Here is a 22,171-nt window from a genome sequence, read left to right as displayed (position 1 = left end):
GCGTGGCTATCTTCTGATTGGGTGGATGCGTGGTTGTCTTCTGATTCTGATATGTCTGTCAGGATTTAAAACGGCACCCTAGGACACACAGTCTACCGAAACAAAACGCACACCAACCGTTACCTCAATGCGCAATCACATCATCACCCAGCACAAATAAATTCAGTAGCCAAAACACTAATAACAAGAACCAGACGCCTTGCAGATAAAACACATATACAAACAGAACTACACACCCTGACAGACATATTGACAGCAAACAAGTTCCAAAAAAACAAAATCACCAATATGATCCAGCAGGGGACTCCGAAACAGAAAAACATCCAAGAAGAAGAACAGAACAACGGACGAGCCATCATGCCCTACATAAAAGGAACAACCGACAAAATCAGTAAAGTACTACGCAAACATAACATCAAAACCGCATTTAACACTGACAGAAAGATATCAACCATCCTGAGAAATCCCAAAGACAAAATAGAACTGGAAAACCAGGGCATATACCAAATCCCATGCGCCTCCTGTCCAGCAACATACATCGGACAGACTAACAGAAGAATAGAGGTATGTGTAGAAGAACATAAGAACTCAGTACAGAAGAAAGATCACACATCTTCACTAGTACAACACATAAACACTACGGGACACAACATCAATTTTGAAGGTACAAAAACAATCGCCAAAATAGAACATCTCAATAGCAGAATAATCAGAGAAGCCATTGAAATAGAAAAACACCCAGACAGTATGAACAAGCGAGACGACACCTCCCGCCTACATGACATTTGGAAACCAGCATTGATAGAGAAACGAATTTCAGCAAACAAGGATTTAAAAAACCAACAAACAACCCCAAATGCCACCAGCCCCAGCAAGACTCATCCACACCCAGAACAAAAACTCTCCCACACAGAAGACAGAACAAGTCAAGCAAAAGTGCCATCACCCAAGCAGAAGAACGCACACACGAACCTGACTGACCCATACCAGAGATACATAGCAGGTCCTCGAACTCGGAGCCAAACCAAAGCTCTGGAGGCCACTACACAGCCCACTCCTCAGGACACCAAATCACAACACTCAGGATATTACAACACAACAAAAAACCCCACCCATCCAGAACACACCCCAACCAATCAGAAGACAACCACGCATCCACCCAATCAGAAGATAGCCACGCCTCCACTCAATCAGAAGATAACCACGCCTCCACCCAATCGGAGGACACCCCCACCCAATCAGAAAGCAGCCACGCCTCCACCCAGTCAGAACACAGCCCCACCGGCAGTTGGAAGGAAAGGAACAGCCAGACCACGCATTGCTCCTGGAAGCAGCAGGAGGAACACTCCGGCCTGATGATGACGGATGGGATTTCGTCGAAACGTCGCCACAACTTTCTGAAGATGAAAGGAACGCGGGAAGAAACCCGAGACTCTAGATCTACACATACAGATACCCGCGAGAATCTACGAAAACATATATATATATATATATATATATATGCATATATATATATATATGCATATATATGCATATATATATATATATATATATATATATATATATATATATATATATATATATATGTAAGCACATACTAACCTTTTGTGAGAGTCAAGAAAAGACGCAAAACACAGGGTAGGGTTGGAGAACCACCACCTGTGCCCGCTTCCTCCATTTAGAACCCCAGTGAGCCAAACCCTCTGCCTTGCCAAGTTCCTAGTCCTTAATGTGGAGTGTTTGAATTTTATGGAGGCCTGCAAGAGCAGTTAAGGTGGGTCAGAAGGATTGAATTTGCGGGGTTTTTTTCTTTTTCTTTTTCTTTCTTTTTTCTTTTGCTTTATCCGTTCCCCAGATTAATTCCAGAGGCCCCAAATCGGCTGGTGGCAACTTAAATAAATGAGTGTGTTTGAAAGGGGGAATATTTTGGCTCTCTGTCATTTAAGAAGATTAAAAGGTGCAGGATTGCTGTTTGTTTTTAATCCAGGTCAGTGTTTTCACTCTTGGCACCCCTTCCCAATTTTAAAAGTCATGGAGGACCCCAAACAGAGTTTTTGTTGCACAGGTTATATTTATTGATATTTACAGCATTAAAATTTGTAGAAATTTTATTTATTAAATCCGCTAAAAATGACTATGAAACTCACTCAGTTTTAAAATCGATAAAATATTTCTCATGGGGAAAAAGCCGCTGTTTTTTTTTTAAAAAAATAAACAATGAGAAGGCTGATGACATTTTACATTTTTGCAATATTTTCAATATCCCACAAATCGTTTTGATTTTCTGGACCCTTAAGTGAGTTTTGGCAGATGTTCTGACCATACTTTAAGAAAGACCATTCTAGTGAGTTCAGAAATGGCAGATGATGATGATGAAGAAGTAGAAGTAGTAGTAGTAGTAGTAGTAGTAGTATGGAAGGTACCTTGGAGGTCATCTAGTCCAACCCCCTGCTCAGGCAGAAAACCCTATACCATTTCAGACAAATGGCTGTCCAGTCTCTTCTTAAAAACTTCCGGTGTTGAAGCACCAACAACTTCTGGTGGCAGGTTGTTCCACTCATTAATTGATTAATTGTTCTGTCATTTAGGGGGAAACAGTGTACAGTTAGTCCTCTACTTATGACCACAGTTTAGCCCAAAATTTCCATTGCTAAGCAAGATAGTTAAGTGAGTTTTGCTACATTTTATGACCTTTTTTGCCATAGTTGTTAAGTGAATAACATGGTTCCAAGAGCCCAACTTTTGATCACAGGACCATGGGGAATGCTACAGTGGTTACTTTTTTCAGTAATGTCATAATTTTGAACAGTCACTAAGCAAACGGTTGTAAGTTGAGGACTACCTGCAGAAGGGATATGTTCAGGTTTTCTGACTGCAGAACCTGAAGTTTCTTGGTATAAGATTTAGGAATTCATACTTCTCCCTGTGATTACAGCCATACAACAACCAACAACAATAATAATAATAATGTTGGAGGGGACCTTGGAGGTCATCAAGTCCCACCCCCTGCTCAGGCAGGAAACCTTATACCACTTTAGACAAATACAGGTCATCCTTGAATTATGACTGTAAGGGAGCCTGCCCAGGGCAGTCGTAAATTGATTGTGTTGTTTTATGATTTTACAACCTTTTTTACAATCTTCATTAAGTAAATTGCTGCAGTCATTAAGTGAATGTCACAGTTGTCACAGTCATTCAACTCTGGCCCCGGTTTTGCCGAAAGCGGAAAGGAAATGCCGTGTTTTGGCAAAAATGTCATAAAACATAGTTACACGAGCACAGAAGGCTGCAAACAGCCATAAACTCAGCCCTGTTGCGAGTGACTGAGCAGTCACTAAACAAGCAGTCGTAAGTCAAGGACTACTCGATCATCTGTTGCTGGTGATTTTTCCCCCCTGCTTCAATGTGTAGGTTGGGCAAGGAATGCTTTTAATGTGAAGCAGGGAAAATATTGTTCCCAGTAAATCAATGAACAAAAGAAGCAGTTTTGAGTGGAGAAATGAATTTGAATTCCTTTTTGGTTCACTTTGGAAAGCAGAGACGGCCCATGATCAAACGTGAGTTTCATCCTGGTTGTGCATAAAATCACGGCTCGGCTTTAACTTGCTTGAAAGCATTCTGGCACAGTGTACAGAAAGTTGAATCTTAATTCCGTTGTCTCATGAATGCAGTTTTTGGGGAAAAAGAAAAGCAAAAGCTGGTTTGTGGGCAGGGCCAAAGTCAAAGTGGGCAGGTGCGACCAAAATCAATGTGAACATAGTGTAAACTTGGCCCTTTTATGACTTGTGGACTTCAACTTCCAGAATTTCTCAGCCAGGCATGTTTGAAGACCCCCTGCTCAAGAGCAATGTTTCTCAACCTGGAGGAACTTTTAAGATGTGTGGACTTCAACTCCCAGAATTCCCTAGCCAGCGTGCCTGGCTGAATAATTCTGAGAATTGAAGTCCACAAGTCATAAAAAGGGCCAAGTTTGAAGACCCCTGATATACAGGTTATCCTTGACTTCCAATCACAATGAAGCCCCAAATTTCTCTCGCTAAACGAGACAGTTGTTAAGTGAGTTTTGCCCCCCCCCCCACTCTGTGACCATTCTTGACACAGTTAAGTTAGTAACGTGGCTTCTAAGTGAACCTGACTTTGCTTGTCAGAAGTTGGCAAAGGTCATCTAGATGATTAATTAGGAAAGAAGCTTAACAATGAGGTAGATGTTTAATTGTTATCTTCTAAAATTACCAAGAAATGTATTAATTTAAGGTTGACAAATGAGAAGATTATTTGAAGGAAGAGAAAATCAAGGAAAGCGACTGTGTGGAATATGGGACTATAGAAATCAGCTGTTATTGATTATTTGTAAATGCAAACCCAGACAACACACTGTTTACCAAATATTGATGGGGGGTATGTAAAAAAAACACCAAAACAATAAAACAATTTTTTTAAAAAAGGAAGTTTGCAAAAGATTTATCACATATGTTCCCGGGACACTGCCGCCGTTATAAATACAGGCCAGTTGCCAGGCATTCCAGTTTTGATAACATGAAAACAGGGATACTAGTTGTAAGTGTGAATAAGGGTCATAAGTCCCTTTTCCCACTCCTGTTGTAACTTTGGTCACTAAATGCCATTGCCACTGCCCACTGCCTTGGTGAAGCAGTGGGCTAATGCCTCCTTAAGTAACACCAGCTGCCTGCAATTAGTGCAGGTTCGAGTCCCACCAGGCTCAAGGTTGACTCAGCCTTCCATCCTTCCGAGGTAGGTAAAATGAGGACCCAGATTGTTGGGGGGCAATAAGCTGACTTTGTAATAATGCCGCTTGGGGGGTGTGTGTGTGAAAGCCCTAACAAGCAGGCATATACATAGAATGAAGGCTACTGCTAAGCTTGTAAGCCGCTCTGAGTCTTCGGAGAAGGGCGGGATATAAATGGAATTAAAATAAAAAATAAAATAAATAAATGAGCTGTTGTATTCCGAGGTCTATCTGTATGCAGACTTTTTCTTGGTTCATCCATTTCCTTTCCCCTTAATCTTGTTTCTCCTTTCCCCACTTCCGTATCCTCTCTTTCGCCCCCCCCCCCACGCTCTTTACAGTAAAACTATTTAAATAATAATACTTTGCAGGCCACAGTGGGGAGCTTTGATTCAGATTCCGTGCCAGAAAGGAATTTTAATTGTGGGTGCGGCAAAATTGCAGGCGCATGGAAAGGGCAGAGAAACATGTTAATTTGTGTGTTGTTAACCTCTAAAATTCAGAAGGGTTTTGTTTTGTTTTAATGTTGCTCCGGCTCATAGAATTGTGGGGTAGAAAGGGATCTCCAAGGGCATCTAGTCCAGCCCTTTGCAACGGACAGGAAAGACCGTGTGATAGAATTGGGACTGGGAAGGGACACCCCCCACCACCACCAAAGTAATCTAGTCCAGCCCTTTGCAATGGGCATTAAAGTCAGTATCAGAATTGAGGACTGAGAAGGGACCCCCCCCCCCCAAAAAATAATAATCTAGTCAAGCCCTTTGCAGTGGGCATTAAAGTTAGTTTCAGAATTGAGGACTGAGAAGGGACCCCTAGAAGTAATCTAGTCCAGCCCCTTTGCATTGGGCATTAAAGTCAGTACCAGAATTGAGGATTGAGAAGGGACCCCCAAGAGTCATCAAGTCCAGCTCTCTGCAATGGGCAGAAAGACTATGTCAGAATTGGGAATGGAGAAAGGATCCCCAAGAGTTACTTAGTCCATCCTTTTGCAACGGGCAGGAAAGCCAGTTGGCGTCAAAATTGGTGACTGGGAAGGACACCCACGGGACGTTCTAGTAGTCCAACTCTTTGCAATCATAGACTCTTAAAATCCTCCAGAGGTGGAGAATCCACAACCTCGTCTAATTCTAATCTTGTTGCACATGGGCCATTGCTGTGTTTGGCCACGATCATAATACGGAATACCTATCTCTTGGTAAAATCGGGAGATGAGTTCAAATCCTGCAGGGACAACTGCAGAAATTAGGAAAGAGGCCTAGATTTCATCAAGCAAGCAGATATTTTAATTTTGTCTCTTCTTCTTCTTCTTCTTCCAGTATTATGAGATGTCCTATGGCCTCAACATCGAAATGCATAAACAGGTGAGATTTTAAGATTAAAATCGTCATAAATATGAGTCAGTTGCCAAGCCTCTCAATTTTGATTCCATGGCTATGGGGATGCTACAACGGTCGTAAGCAGTGGTGGGATTCAAATACCTGAACAAACAGTTCTCTGCATGGATGCAGGCCTGGCCCTCTGAAGCCTAGAATGGACTTCTGCAAGTAGCATCCATGCACTTCCAGCGGGCCATTCTAGGCCTGGGAGACGTCCCAGGCCTAAAACAGACTTCCGGAAGTGGCATCCATACTTCCAGCGGGCCATCCTCCAGGCCTCCCAGGCCTAGAACGAACTTCCGGAAGCAGTGTTCATTCATCTCAGTTCTCCGAACTCAACAAATTTAGCTACTGGTTCCGGTTCTACCGAACGGGCTGAATCCCACCACTGGTCATAAATGTGAAAACGTCAAAAGTCACTTTTTTCTGTGCTGTTGTAACTTTGAACGGTTACTAAATGAACTGTTGTAAGTTGAGGACTGCTTGCATATGCAGCTGGATCAGGAGTGGGTTTTTCTCACCTCAACTCCTCCTCCCTTGGGTTATAGTATCATTTCAGGAGCAATTGAGGTCACCGGCTACGTGCTGTCTGTGATTATATTCAGGGCCACCCTCCCCACCACTTCAAACAAGCAGAGCCCTTACAAACAACCGGGCGTGCCTGCCAGACACTAGCTAAATATAATTGAAATTTCATTTAAATGACATTTAAATTAAATTGCAGCTAATCCGATTTGTTCCTCCTGCGTGTCATCATCTACCTGTTCTGACTTTCTGCACCTTTTACAAAAGACCGCATCTGGTCTTTTCAAGATGCTGTGCTAGAGCAAACAAATTTAATTAAAAGCGGGGTTTATTAGCTCCACCCAGCTCATTTCTTTATTCTTGTCTTAATTTTTTTTTAAAAAAATGAGATGCAATTTTAGGCTACTGTGCAGCCCAGGGTTGAATGGTTTATGGCCCTTTTAAGCCCTGTGGACTTCAAATCCCAGAATTCCTGAGTCAGCCATGCTAGTTTGGGAATTCTGGGAGTTGAAGTTCACATCAGGCTGGCTCAGGAATTCTGTGAGTTGGAAGTTCACCAGTTGTAAAGAGGCCATAGTTGCCCACCCCTGATGTAGCCCAGTAAACTTTTGCCAGCTCCTCTAACACCCATTATTAGACCAAGTTTAAACCATGATGCTGACTTATTTATTTAGAAATGACCGTGCATAGGAGCAGGTTGTGCTTTATGTAAGCCAAGAGGTTGAATTGTATGAAATTACAATTACGAATCCTATATCCATTTTTTCTTAGAAGAACCAGATTCCCCCAAAGACTCGCTGCTCCTTTTCAGTGGGGTTATTGGGAAATTCCACTCAGCCACTATCTGCATCAGTGCTTTTCAAAATGGTGACTTTAAGATGGGTGTACTTCAACTCCCAGAATTCCCCAAACAGTATGCTTTTAAGATGGGTGGGCTTCAACTCCGAGAATTTCCCAGCCAGGAGGCTTTAAAATGGGTGGACCTCAACTCCCAGAATTCCCAAGCCAGCATGCTTTTAAAATGGATGGACTTCAACTCCCAGAATTCTCTAGCTGGTATGCTTTAAAATGGGTGGACTTCAACTCCCAGAATTCCCTGGCCAGAACATCCATCCATCTTAAAGTCACCAATTTGAGAAAGGCCCCCTAATTGCCATCTTTTCTTTAGGCCTTCTTTTTGCTTACTTTTAACCCCAAATTGTTTGCATTCAGTAAAAATTGGCGTGGTCCGCCCAGCCACGTGGACCTGTGTGCATTCACACAATGCAGCCTCCATGAATCGGTTGATAGTTCAGAGTATTGTGTGAAACCAGAAACCTGAAATGCCCTGGAATAAATGCATCTCTGAACAGTGTACTAAGACGGCAGCGTTGCCCATTGTTCAGGAAGTTCCACTAGAACGGAGAGTGTGTCACCTTCGCACCATGCAAAAGGTGCAAACGTTGCGCATTTTGTCATTGGCAGCCTGTCTTGTCGAACAGCCGTTGAGGGTGTCCTTTGCAAAATGCTGCAAAGTGATGCAATAGGCTTTGGAGTCTGGGTTGTTGCTGCCAGATAAAACGCACTAGCACATCCTGGTTTTGTCGCCTTGTGCCAAGCAGCTGATTGAAGTACCCTCCTCTGGGTTAACCTTGTGTCTAATCTTCCATTTCAGGCTGAAATTGTCAAGCGGTTGAATGGCATTTGCGCCCAGGTGTTGCCATATCTGTCGCAAGAGGTAATTCACCTTTCTTTGCTCCGTTAGATTTTTTATTTAATTCTATCCCAGCCTTATTTTTACAAATAACTGGCTTTTTTCACCCAACTGGCTTTCATGCCTAAAGTGGGACTAGAATTCACCATCTCTGGGTGATTGGCTCAAAGTCACCTAGCTGACTTTCATGCCTAAAGCGGAACTAGAACTCGCCATCTCCTGGTGATTGGCCCAAAGTCACCCAGCCAACTTTCATGCCTAAGGCAAGACTAGAACTCACTGTGTCTGGTGATTGGTTCAAAGACACCCAGGGCAGCTTTCATACCTAAGTCTGGACTAGAATTCCCATCTGGTGAGTGGTCCAAAGTCACCCAGCCAACGTTCATGCCTAATACGGGACTAGAACTCGCCATCTCCTGGTGATTGGCCCAAAGTCACCCTGCCAACTTTCATGCCTAAGGCAAGACTAGAACTCACTGTGTCTGGTGATTGGCTCAAAGTCACCCAAGGCAGCTTTCATACCTAAGGCTGGACTAGAACTCCCACCTCCTGGTGATTGACCGAAAGTCACCCAACTGGCTTTCATGCCTAAGGTGGGACTAGAACTCATCGTCTCTGGGTGATTGGCTCAAAGTCACCTGACTGACTTTCATGCCTAAAGCGGGACTAGAACTTGCCATCTCCTGGTGATTGACTCAAAGTCATCCAGCTGGCTTTCATGCCTGAGGCAGGACTAGAACTCACCATCTCCTGGTGATTTGTCCCAAAGTCATCCAGCCAGCTCTCATCCCTAAGGTGGGACTAGAACTCACTGTCTCCTGGTGATTGGCTCAAAGACACCCAGCCCAGCTTTCAAGAATTCACCCTTATTTAGCTTTATGGTATCTCTGCTTGCCTTAAGGCAGGGGTCTTCAAACTTGGCGACTTTTAAGACTTGTGAACTTCAACACCCAGGGCTGGCTGAGGAATTCTGGGTGTTGAAGTCCACAAGTCTTAAAAGTCGCCAAGTTTGAAGACCCTTGCCTTAAGGGGCTTATCTGCCCCAGTATCTGAATCTTCACTCCTTCACACCCTCCCTCCCTGCTTCAAGTAAGGACTTTAGGGTGCCTTGGAAAACCCTCTGATTATAATGGCAGACGTTGGAGGTGGGGCGAGTCTGAAGCACTCTTGAGTACAGAGTTAACAGCATTTCCCGGTGGAGGTGAGCAAAGGAGAATTGGCAGAATAATAACGGCACAAAGCAAAGACAGGACCAATAGCCGCAGGCCCCTTGGGTGCAATCCCAAAACGTCTGGAGCACCGCGTGAACATCATCAACATTAACAAAATCCCCCTCGGTCGATTGCATAAGGCAGCTTTGCTTGGAACATCTGGCGATGGTCCCTTTAAGGTTCAGGGGCAACGTCTGTCTATCCTATGTCTTTGGGAAGGACACCTTCGGTGGACAGGAATGCCAAATCCGGTCCAAACATCTGGCTCAGCCTTAATAATGGAAACGCCATTTTCTGGCAGGAATTGGCTGGTAAACCACCCTGCCCTTTCTCTGTTGTTGATCCTCCTTGCTGATGGGTTCGTTTCATCTCTAATGGTCTTCTCTTTCTCCTCCTCCCCCCCCTCTTCCCCCAGCACCAACAGCAGGTCCTGGGAGCCATTGAGCGTGCCAAACAAGTGACTGCCCCTGAACTCAATTCCATCATTCGGGTCTGTGATACTCTTTTTTTTTTAAATTAGAACTGCTGGCAGGGCTGGGGTCTTGGGGATTTAACCATTGGGAGCAGTCCCCGTTTTCACAGATCTTCTCGTGTGATGGGCCCATGACTTCGCTAATTTAGAGCGGGGAGGTTGTGGGGTCCCCAAGCTGGGCAACGTTAAAGGCGTGTGGATTTCAACTCCCAGAATAAAATACAAACGTACTTTTCAAGTAGACAGTTATTTGAAGTTAAAACTGCCAAAATGTCTTAGGGAGATATTAACCGCGAGCGAGATTCGAACAGCTTGACACAATGGTCAGATATGAGAGATTTCATGCTATACCCTACAATGAGCGTGTCTGCATTTGTGGAGCGGCAGAGGTAGAAGACCTGGCTCACATCCTATTTGACTGTTGCCTGTATAAGGGTGAGAGACAGGTATCTTGGTCTATATACCAAACGAATGACCCATTGGGATCCCCATATCAAAACAACTTACCTTATGTCCAGCCAGAACTTGAAAATAACATTTAACGCAGCACAGTGCTTAAACAAAATCTCTTCGCTTGAGATCTGCATATGTGGGACTGATTGGAGTAGATTGCAAGGGCGACTCCGAAATATAATTTTAATCACATTTTATCTGTATCTTGAATTATTGTACGCTATTACAATTTCATTTTAGATTGTGTTTTGTTCCCATTTCATTTTAAATCGTATTTTATTCTAACTCCATTTTAAATTGTATTTTATCAAATTCCATTTTAAATTGTTTTTAATCAGATTTTAGTAACAATTTGTTGCTGGAACTTTGCACTCTGATGTGGCCCAAGGGCTAATCAGTCAAGACTTATATATATACCTCCCAGAATAGGTGGCGTCGTGTCCTTCCCCCTCTGCTTAGAGAGGGGTGCTCAGTCTTAACATGGATGGCCTCCTTGCCTCCCTCTTCCAAACCAACAGATCTGTACATTGAGGAAGCAAAACAACCCCTTCATAAACTCGCGGCACAACATAGGAGAACAAACCCATCGGGATAAGGATTCAGCAGTCCATTCTGCATTCGAATGACAAAAGGTTACTCTTTCGAAGACAGCAAACTCCACATTCTGGATAGAGAGGACTGCTGGTTTGAAAGGGGGGGGGGGGGGCAAAAAGACCATTTACTAGATAAACCTCCAAGTGGCCTCAGTGACTCTCTGAGGAAATGCTAACAACCAGATGACTGCAAGGACTATAAATCCTTCCATCCTCCACCGTTCAGTCAGAACTGAAGAAGCTTCTTGGATGGGAAGCGAAACCTCTTCAAGGAAAAAAAAACCAAGACAGTTCAGTGGCCTTTTGAAAAAGCACCTTTGGGGGACAATCTTGACCTGGATTTAATTATTAATTTAATTTTAATTATTATATTTGTATACCGCCCTTCTCCCGAAGGACTCAGGGCGGTGAACAGGGCGCATATATAAAAATACAGATTACAAAAATTAAAAAAGAATTAAATAAGAGCCCGAGCTAAAACAATAAAATAATATAAAATCCACAATAAAACCCCAACACATCCCCCATCAGGCCAGGCCGGCTTGCTCAAATAGGTAGGTCTTCAGACCGCGTCGGAAGGAGCGAAGGTCAGGTGCCATCCGGAGCTCAAACGGCAGCTGATTCCATAAAGCCGGGGCGCTGGGATGACTGAGAATCTCCACAGACTTGTCAGCTTTAAGGTGTGGAGGGCTTCAATTCCCAGCACTTCGGAGAATTGAAGTCCACACACGTTAAAAGGACTCGCAATTGAAAAATACTGAGTTAAAAGTATCTTGCTTTTTCCGTTGCTCTCCAAACCAGAATGCTTTCCTGCGTGGGTCGGCCTACTTTACAGGGCTCTTACGAGGATGATGGCGAAGAATCAGGAACGCTGTTTGATTCTCCTTGGAGGAAAAAAGACAGTTTTATATTCAGAACAGGGCGGAAGTGGGCGGGTGGGTGATAAACTCCAAATTTAATGTAATTGATGTGTCCAGCCACGTTAACAGGTATATTACTTTACTGTGCAAAAACCGCATCTGAGCATGCAAACTTAATAATTGCATTATTATGTAATTATATATTGTATAATATCGACCAGCGTGGTGGCCTAGAGGTGAAGACGCTCGCCTCCCACTCGGAAGATTGAGAATTTAATCCTAGGCAGCTGGCAGATGTTTCTCTAATTGGCGCAAAGGGAAAATATTTGCTGCAAACTCCTTGTAGGCTTCAGGAAGGGTATCCATGCAGTAAATGCTCCGCTCCATTCAGTCGTCCTGATTCCACCCTGCATAAAGGGATTACAGGATGGCAAAAAGAAAAAAAATATATATGTAATATTAATAAATTTGTAGACAGAGCAGTAGAGACTGAATTAGCGCAAGTAGTGCTCAACTTAACAACAGTTCATTTAGCGACCGAAGTTACGGCACTGGAAAAAGTGACTTACGACCATTTTTCACACATGTGTGATCAAAATTGAGATACTTGGCAACTGACTCCTATTTATGACAGTTGCAGCATCCCAGGGTCATGTGATCCCCTTTTGCGACCTCCTGACCAGCAAAGTCAAGGGGGTGACTCACTTAACAACTCTTACAAGGTTGTAAAATAGAGCAAAATTCACTTAACAGATGTCTCACTTAGCAACAGAAATGTTGGACTCGTGGTCATAAGTCGAGGACTACCTGTAACCCGTGCATAGTTGCCACCGCCCCATTGTACCGTCCCTTCCATCTGGTGCTACTAAACACGATTGCCAGCACTTTTAATTCTCCTTTTTTAGCCAAAAGGTGACAATTACAGATAGTCCTCAACTTACGATGAGTCATTTAGCAATGGTTCAAAGTTACGACAGACGCCCCCTCCCCCTCAAAATAATTACAACCTGCAATGGCTGTCTTTGTCATAGTCAAAGGACCACATTTTGGATGCTCCGGAAACTGGCCCACATTTGCAGCCTCCTGACATTTTTTGCTGGAAATGAATGTTTATTTCTAGCTTCCAGCAAAAAATGTCCCATAATGAACAATGAGTTCGCTTAGGGACCCCAGCATTCGCTTAATGACCGGCACAAAAGAGGTGGTACAATTTGTGCCAGTTATGTGATGATCTTTTACAACTCTCATGACCTTTGACCCGCTCCTGCCTTTTTTTCAGGTAGGACAGTCAGTAAGCGGCTAGTCGTAAGTCGAGGAACACTTGTTCCTGTGTTTTATTGGATAGGGATGAGAAACCCATACAGGTAGTCCTCGACTTATGCCCACAGCTCAGCCCAAGATTTCCGTTGCTAAGCCAGGCGCATTTGTGAAGTGAGTGTTGTCCTGTTTTTACAACCTGTCTTGCCACAGTTATCAAATCATTAATGTGCAGTTGTTATGTTCTTAACACGGTTGTTAAGTGAATCTGGCTTCCTCCTTGACTTTGCTTGTCAGGAGGTCGCAAAAGGGGATCCCGGGGCACCGCAACCGTCATAAACGTGAACCAGTTGCCCAGCATCGGAATTTTGATCATGTGAGCATGGGGAAATACAGTCATAAGTCACTTTTTTTCCAGTGCCGCTGTAACTCTGAACAGTCACTAAATGGTTTGTGCTAAGTCAAGGACTTGTATTTTTAAACTGCGGACGTCCAGTTCCCAGAACTGCAGGCTCCAATGGTCATTAAGTGTGGAAAAACGGTTGGAAGTCACACTTTCCAGTGCCGTTACAACTCTGAACGGCCGCTAAATGAACCGTCGTAAGTCAAGGACTTACATGTACTTTTAAGCTGTGTGGACGTCTCCCAATTCCCAGAATTGGAAATGCTGCAGCGGTCATAGGTGTGGAAAAACAGCCACGCTTTCCAGTGCCGCTGTAACTCTGGACGGTCGCTAAATGAACCATGGCAAGTCTTGACTACCTGTAGCAACGGCGGCTCGGAAAGAAGGTTGGGGAATGAAAGCGTCTCATTTGTCTTTCTTTTTTCTTGTTTTTTTTCCCTCTCTCTCTCTCTCTTTCCCGGATCTTTTCCCCTCTCGCAGCAGCAACTCCAGGCCCACCAGCTCTCTCAGCTGCAGGCGCTGGCCTTGCCCCTCACCCCGCTCTCCGTCGGCCTGCAGGCCCCTTCCCTGCCCGCCGTGAGCGCCAGCACCGGCCTGCTCTCTCTCTCGGCCCTGGGCTCCCAGGCCCACCTCTGCAAGGAAGACAAGAACGGCGGACACGACGGAGACACCCACCAAGAAGACGACGGGGATAAATCCGACTAGGTGGATCTTCTCCAGTTTGGGGGGGGCGGGGGGGCCGAAGGGCAGCGTGGGGCGATCCGGGAGGGGGGGAGGCAGAAGATGCCGCATTTAATCCAATTCCAGGGGTAGTGGGCAAGCCACAGTTCTTCAGCGGGGGTGGGGGGGAGAATAACATTTGAGCCCCCCTTTTTACCCTGCCCCACAGCAGGCGTGAACGGTTCCCCAAGCAATTTGGGGGGGCGGGCTTTGCATGCATGTTAGGGGTCAGGTGAGGAAGGGGCGTGATTCCCCCCCCTTTTTTTTTCTATCTCCCCTCCGCCCTTTCAATTAAATCCAAAATATTAAGCCGGCATCAGAATATTCTTAACTGGGTTGCTGCCTTCCCACTCCGCCCTGGGCTCTTGCAAGGACCCCAGGCGATTGCTTGGCCCGTTGGACAAGAAACCATAACAAACCGAGTTCTCCAAGTTATCCTAGATTTGTGGGGAAAACCAGAGATGCTGGGAATTCTCCCCCCCCCCTCTTCCCGGTCGCCCCATCCCCCATTCTAGCTGGCAGGTGGGGGAAGACAAGTCACTGGTCCCCTCCCAGCCTGTATATCTGAATCTTGGCCTTCTCAAGATGGGTGGACTTCAACTCCCAGAATGCCCCGGCCTCACTTTGAAGAAACCCCTGACCTAGATCGATCGTGTGGTGGAGGTTGTTGAGATGGCATTGTACAGGTTGTCCTCGACTGAACGTCGCAATTTCATTTGCTAATCGAGGCGGAGGTGAAATGACCAGCTTTTTTTCCCCCCACGGCTGCTCAGCGAATCCCTGCAGGAGGGGGAATGCTGGGAGTTGAAATCTAAACATCTTAAAATGGCCACCGTTGAGAAACAGAGGCCTAGCCAAAAAAAAAAAAAAGCATAAATCCCAACATTCCTTGAGTTGAGTCCCGTGGCACCTGGTTCCGAACAGCTGGCGCCCACAGTTTTGTGCCCATGGAGGGCCACCCTCTCCCAGTGTGTGTGTGGGGCGGGCAGACCCCATTGGGAGACGGCAGTCCTACAGGGTGAGAGAGAAAATGGCTGGCAAACTTTTGGAAACCCGCCCACCTCTTAAACATGCCCCCAAATGGAGAGATGTGGCTTGATGCTGGCATGTCGCACCCAGCCCCCCCCCCTTTCCATTCCCCAATCTTCACCATTTGGATACAGGTGGTCCTCGACTTACGACAGTTCAGTTAGTGACCAAAGTTGCAGCGACCCTGAAAAAAAGTGACTTACGACCGTTTTTCACACTTAATGACCGTTGCAGCATCCCCGTGGTCATCTGATCAAAATTCAGCCGCTTGGCAACTGACTCACATTTCTGATGGTCGCAGTTGTCCCGGGGGGTCACGTGATTTTGTGACCTTTTGACAAGCAAACTCAATGGGGGAGGCCAGATTCACTTAACCACGTGACTAACTTAAATCGGCTGCAGTGATTCACTTAACAACCCTGGCTAGAAAAGTGGTAAAATGGGGCAAAACCCATGTGACAAACGTCTCCCTTTAACAACAGAAAGGTTGGACTCAATTGTTGGCCGTAAGTCGAGGACTTCCTGTATTCCTGCAGAGGTTGCATTGGGGTTTTTGTGACTGTCTCCAGCCAATCTGCCCAATGGCACAATTTCCCCCTTGTGGATTATAGACTCCCCCCTCTCCAAAAAAAAAAACAACCTAGATCCAGCAGACTCCCCCTTACTTGCAAGTGCTCAGCAGCTGTGTTCAGCCAGGAAAGGCATTAACAGCTAGTCCTCGATTTATAGCCGTTCATTTAGCGACCATTCAAAAAGGCACTGAAACACGTGACTTACAATCAGCCCTTGCACTTATACGACCGTACGCGGCATCCCTCTGGTCACGTGATCAGAATTCAGGTGCTTGGCAACCGGCATACATTTATGACGTTTGCATCATCCTGGGGTCATGTTTTAACAGAATAACAAGAGTTGGGAGGGACCTTGGAGGTCTTCTAGTCCAACCCCCTGCTCTAGCAGGAAACCCTATACCATGGGTCTTCAAATTTGGCCACTTTTAAGACTTTTGGACTTCCCAGAATTCCTCAGCCAGCTGGGGAATTCTGGCTGAGGAATTCTGGGAGTTGAAGTCCATGTCTTAAAAGTGGCCAGGTTTGAAGACCACTGCCCTCTACCATCCCTTTTAACTCCGGCTTCTGCTCCTCAGAGAATTCAGGAAGTGATTGTCCTTAACCACCTTTTGCGACCATCTCAGCTGGCTTCTGAGAAGGAAAGCCAGATTCGCTTAACAACTGCATGATTCGCTTAACAACCGCCGTGATTTGCTCTTAACAACCGCAGCAAAGAGATAATAAAACTGGGTGTGATTTAACCACCGCCTTGCTTAGCTGTGGAAATTCTGCTACCGTTTCTGGTCGTAAATCGAGGACTATTGTACCCAAAGCAACGGGATCAACTTCTTAAAAGGCTATCCCGCCTTAAAAGGGTGATCTGTTTGATTTGGGGTAATTACGTGAACGGCCAGACGTGGACAGATGCTTCCCACCAGTGAAGGCAAGCCAGGTTGACTCCTTGGGATTTTTTTAACGGTTCTGGCCGGGCCTGACCCCGTCAAGACTTTACCAGTGCAAGGCATTGGGCAATTTGCAAGCCGCCAGATCCCACTGTACTCCCACTGTACATCAGTAGCTTAATTTGGAGGCCTTTTCTGCAGAACCCTTTGCTTTGAATTTGATCCATATCGCTACTGACACCCCACACCCACACACCCCAAACACTTGCAAGCAGCATCTTCTGGGCTTTGTGAAGCCCCCTCCCCTGCGCTCAAGACTCTTCCTATCGCTGGCCCTCCTCTGCTCCCACCAGCACTGTTTTAGCTAAGCAAGCACCTTTGTCATTATGCATGTCTCTTTGTTTTTAAGGTAGCACAGAAGCAAAAATTTTATATATATATACATATATATATAAATATATATAAATATATAAATATATTAGTTGGGTAATCTCTGCCTCTGGGTGAACCTCTCCATGGCGTGTTGTTTTTAAACCTTGCCTTGCTGTTTCCTTTCCCTCCCTTTTTCGAGTTTAAAAAAAAAAAAAGCTGGAATTTGCAAACTGTCTCAAATGACGGTTGGATTCCCTTTTTGAAGGTGGATTAGTCAGCCGGTTGGTTTGAAATTGGGGGGGGGTGTTTGAGGGGGATGGGAAAGGGTGTGAAGGGGGAGAGGGCTCCTGAATGCCCCTTCCAATTGCTTAAAAGAAAAACACCCCAAGGATCCTTGCAGCTATTCTATCTTTCCGTACGGTAGTTCTCGACTTTTTTTTTTTTTCCCCTCCGATTCCCCAAATAAATTTTACGACAAAAGAGAATTTTTCGTGTTTGTATATATTCCTTTAGAGAGAGAGAGAGAAAAAAAAATCTTGTTGGCTCCGTGTGTTTATTAATCACTTGACCATACTATATTAAGAGGAACTGAAGACAAATCCTGTATTGAAGATGTAATAGCTGTGCCTTTTCAAATAAAGAAATCAGATTGTTGGTTAAACTTTCGACCGCTTCGTTACTGCCTCTTTTAGATTCCTTTTCCCCCCCTTCAGTTTTATTTTGGCCCGCACTCAGACCTCTGAGGCTGAAAATAAAATTATTGTTGAAATGTGTTGGTTAAAAGTCTCTAATGAAGTCTCTGATAAAGATCATGGCATCTGGCCCTCTCAATTCCTGGCAAATAGATGGGGAAGAAATGGAGGTAGTGACAGATTTTATTTTCCTGGGCTCCAAGATCACCGCAGATGGGGACTGCAGCCATGAAATTAAAAGACGCTTGCTCCTGGGGAGGAAAGCCATGGCAAATGTAGACCGCACACTAAAAAGCAGAGACATCACCCTGCCAACAAAAGTGCATATAGTCAAGGCTACGGTCTTCCCAGTTGCAATGTATGGCTGTGAAAGTTGGACCATAAGAAAGGCTGAGCACCAAAGAATGGAGGCCTTTGAACTCTGGTGCTGGAGAAGACTCCTGCGAGTCCCTTGGACTGCAAGGCGATCAAACCGGTCAGTCCTAGAGGAGATCAACCCTGACTGCTCTTTAGAAGGCCAGATCCTGAAGTTGAAACTCAAATCTTTTGGCCACCTAATGAGAAGGAAGGACTCACTGGAGAAGAGCTTAAGGCTGGGAAAGGTTGAGGGCAAGAGAAGAAGGGGACGACAGAGAATGAGGTGGCTGGATGGAGTCACTGAAGCAGGAGGTGTGAGCTTAAATGGACTCCAGAAGATGGTAAGGGACAGAAAGGCCTGGAGGAATGTTGTCCATAGGGTCGCGATGGGTCGGACACGACTTCGCAGCTAACAACAACAATGAAAGTGTTGTATAAAAACATGGTGTTTGGAAGCCTCTCTGACTAACCGCCAATGGAGAGTGCTGTGGTTTTATCAAGTGTTCCATTTGAGTGCCTCTGCTGGCAAGGGGTGGTACTGCACTGTCAAATCAATGTTCAGGTGATGTAAAAGAGCCAAAGGGGGTTGATCTTGGCTTTATAGAACCAAGTCTAACCAGGTTTGTTTCCCATGTCAAACTTTTTGCTTGGGATGTTGTTAGCTGCGAAGTCGTGGCCGACCCATCGCGACCCTATGGACAACAGGCAATAGAAGAAGGGGACGACAGAGAATGAGGTGGCTGGGTGGAGTCACTGAAGCAGGAGGCGTGAGCTTAAATGGACTCCAGAAGATGGTAGAAGACAGGAAGGCCTGGAGGAACGAGGTCCTGTCTTAGGCCCAGTACTCTTCAACTTCATAAACAATTTAGCTGAGGGGATAGAAGGAGAACTCATCAAGTTTGCAGACAACAGTTAGCACTCTAGAACAGGGGTCTTTAAACTTGGCCCTTTTGTGACTTGTGGACTTCAGGTCCCAGAATTCCTCAGCCAGCGTGCCTGGCTGAGGAATTCTGGGAGTTGAAGTCCACAAGTCACAAAAGGGCCAAGTTTGAAGACCCCTGCTCTAGAAGATAGATACAGAAGAATCTTGCCAGACTTGAACCCTGGGCCCTATCTAACCAAATGAAATTCAACGGTACGAAAAGTCAGGCTTTTCCCTTAAAGAAGAAAGCACATTAAAAGCACAGGTACAAGATAGGTGGCGCTTGGCTCAACGGCAGTAACTGTGAGACAGACGTAGGAGTCCTTAGTGAACAACCACTTAAATATGAGCCAGCAGTGTGCTGCAGCCTCAAAAAATAACTAATGCAATCCTAGGTTGCATCAACAAAGGGATAGTGTGCTCTCCCACTCATTCACCACAGATGTAAGGAGTCTTAATTCCAAACCTGAATATTCCCCAGCAATTCCCTGGGCCAGCATCAGCTCAACCCCAATGAGTTCTACAGGCTACTCAAATGAAGCCAACGCTAGTCCTCAAGGCAAAGGCAAGTCTAGTCCACTAGGCCAGGGATCCCCAACCTATGGTCCACGGCCCGGCCTGTTGGCCACCAGGCCCCGGGAATAGCTGGCGAGCCCTGCCCCATTCACAGCACCACTGCGTGAGCACTAGCAGCCCCATTTGCACGTGCATGGGGACACTAACACCACCTCCCGTGCCACGCGGGCACCAGTGGCCCATTTGCGCTGGCGCGCGTGCCATGGGCATGCGCGGTCCACTTGCACATGCAGGTGGGCGGCAGTTTGCACATCATGGGTGTGCATGGTCCACTTGCGCACACGTATGCACGCTAGCACCACCATGTGCATGCCTGTTTGTGCATGTGTCCCAGGGCTACGTGTGTACACGTTTCCTTACTGCTTCCTTCCAGGCTGCCAAGCCGGAAAGTTTGGGGAACTCTGCGCTAGGCAAAAGCAAGTTTCCAAGACAGAGGCAAGTCCACCCACCGACAAGGTAAAAGCAACAGATGAAGAGACACACAGCAAGGAAACACATTCCCAGCATCGTCTGGATCTGTTTGCTGTGCTAAACAGCCACTTCTGGCTCAGCCCTTCAAGGAGGGCGAGGCTTTCTCCTTCTGAGTAATCTGGCTGACCTTTTTTGCTCCTGCCTTTTCTTTGCCCTACCTGTTCTTGGATCAGGTTCAGAAAGCAATTCCTCTTCCTTATCACTGACAGGCTGCAGCTGCCGTGCTTTCCCCACCTGAAGCCTCAGGGCTGTCCTGCTGTAGCTGTGCTTCAGCCAAATATCTCTCAAGATGACTGCTTGGAGCTACCGACCCCTCCAGATGTGCTCAGAACTGGTTCATCCTCTGAACTCACATCTGGAGAAGTACCGGGGGGAATCATCACAGATCGTTACAGATTAACAGGAAGTGATAGTTCCCCTCTATACTGCACTAGGATTATGCACTTTGGGAATATGGTGTCCAGTTTTGGTCACCATGATACAAAAAACAATCTGAGGCTGCAGAAAGACGATGGAAACTCGAGTACCCATATTCCTGTTTTAAAGATTACGCTAGAGTTTTCATCTGCTGCCAACTCGGAGAATCTGTTTCCAGCAATCCTGCTTAGGCGAAAGTCAAAAGGGACTTAAGGGGAAGGATAATTCAAGAGCTGTTGGTTCCCAACCCCATAAGACGGAGTCTAAAGGCAAAATCTTATTGTTCATTAGTTGCATCCCAGTGTTAAAAATGTTATTTTTAACATTTTCTGCTCCCCCACTGCCCAATTTTGTCAGGGCCATCAAATGTGTGCTGGAGTAGACAAAAAAAAAATAACAAAGAAATCAATAAATTAAAAGTTGGAGTGGTTAAGAGGCTGACCTAGAAGCCAGGAGATGGTGAGTTCTAGTCCTGCCTTAGGCATGAAAGCTGACTAGATGACTTTGGGCCAATCACCAGGAGACAGTGAGTTCTAGCCCCACCTTAGGCATGAAAGCCGGCTGGGTGACTTTGGGCCAATCACCAGGAGACAGTGAGTTCTAGCCCCACCTTAGGCATGAAAGCCGGCTGGGTGACTTTGGGCCAATCACCAGGAGACGGTGAGTTCTAGTTCTACCTTAGGCATGAAAGCCGGATGGGTGACTTTGGGCCAATCACCAGGAGACGTTGAGTTCTAGTCCCGCCTTAGGCATGAAAGCCGGCTTGTCAACTTTGGGTAAATCACCAGGAGACAGTGAGTTCTAGTTCTGCTTTAGGCACAAAAGCTAGCCAGATGATTTTGTGCCAATCACCAGGAAGATAGCGAATTCTACTCCCACCTTAGGCCTGAAAACTGGTTGGGTGACTTTGAGCCGGTCCCTCTCTCAGCCCAACCCGCCTCACAGGGTTGACGTTGTGGAGGAAATAGGAGGAGGAAGGAACATTAGCATATTTGCCGCCTCGAGTGGCTTCTAACGTAAGGAAGGTCGGATAAAAATCTGACAAAAAAATAAACAGGAATGGGGGGCGGAAAAAAAAGCATTCGTAATCGATCCAAGCAAGCTACCATTAAGTCGCTAATCTGCAAAGATGACCCCATCTTGAGGCAAACCGTAGCCAAGCGTTATGTCCCTAGACCAGGGGTAGTCAACCTCGGCTCTTTTATGACTCATGGACTTCAACTCCCAGAATTCCTGAGTCAGCTATGCTGACTCAGGAATTCTGGGAGTTGAAGTCCATGAGTCATAAAAGAGCCGAGGTTGACTATTATTTATTTATTTGTTTGTTTGTTTGTTTTATATACCGCCCTTCTCCCGGAGGACTCAGGGCGGTGTACAGAGCAATAAAGTAAGAATACAACAAAGCAATAAAGTGAGAAAATTTTAAAACCCAAATCCATCAGGCCAGGCCGGCTTGTTGGAATAGATAAGTTTTTAGATCACGCCGGAAGGAGCGAAGGTCGGGGGCCATCCGGATTTCAGCCGGTAAGCGGTTCCAAAGGATTGGTGCACCCACCGAGAATGCTCTACCCC

General features: G+C 45.7%; 1 protein-coding gene across 2 annotated transcripts in view; it reads left to right on the top strand.

Moving 5' to 3' along the window:
- Nucleotides 1–17,825, top strand: part of TLE5 (TLE family member 5, transcriptional modulator) — a 30,849-nt gene extending 13,024 nt beyond the window's left edge. Inside the window, exons 4-7 of one of the 2 annotated variants that reach the window (XM_083364899.1) lie at nt 6,064–6,108; nt 8,303–8,365; nt 9,968–10,042; nt 14,074–17,825. In XM_083364899.1, coding sequence (XP_083221025.1) covers nt 6,064–6,108; nt 8,303–8,365; nt 9,968–10,042; nt 14,074–14,295 — 405 coding nt within the window. In that variant the 3' untranslated portion in view covers nt 14,296–17,825. Of the gene's footprint in view, nt 1–6,063; nt 6,109–8,302; nt 8,366–9,967; nt 10,043–14,070 lie in introns of both variants that reach the window. The other variant, XM_083364898.1, reaches the window with a different exon arrangement.
- Nucleotides 17,826–22,171: the final 4,346 nt, after the last annotated feature.

Source organism: Vipera ursinii, assembly GCF_947247035.1.
Source record: "Vipera ursinii genome assembly, chromosome: 1".
In the NCBI taxonomy this organism is placed as follows: Eukaryota; Metazoa; Chordata; class Lepidosauria; order Squamata; family Viperidae; genus Vipera; species Vipera ursinii.
Note: the sequence above shows the minus strand (reverse complement) of the source record. Positions and strands in the feature narration are given on the sequence as shown.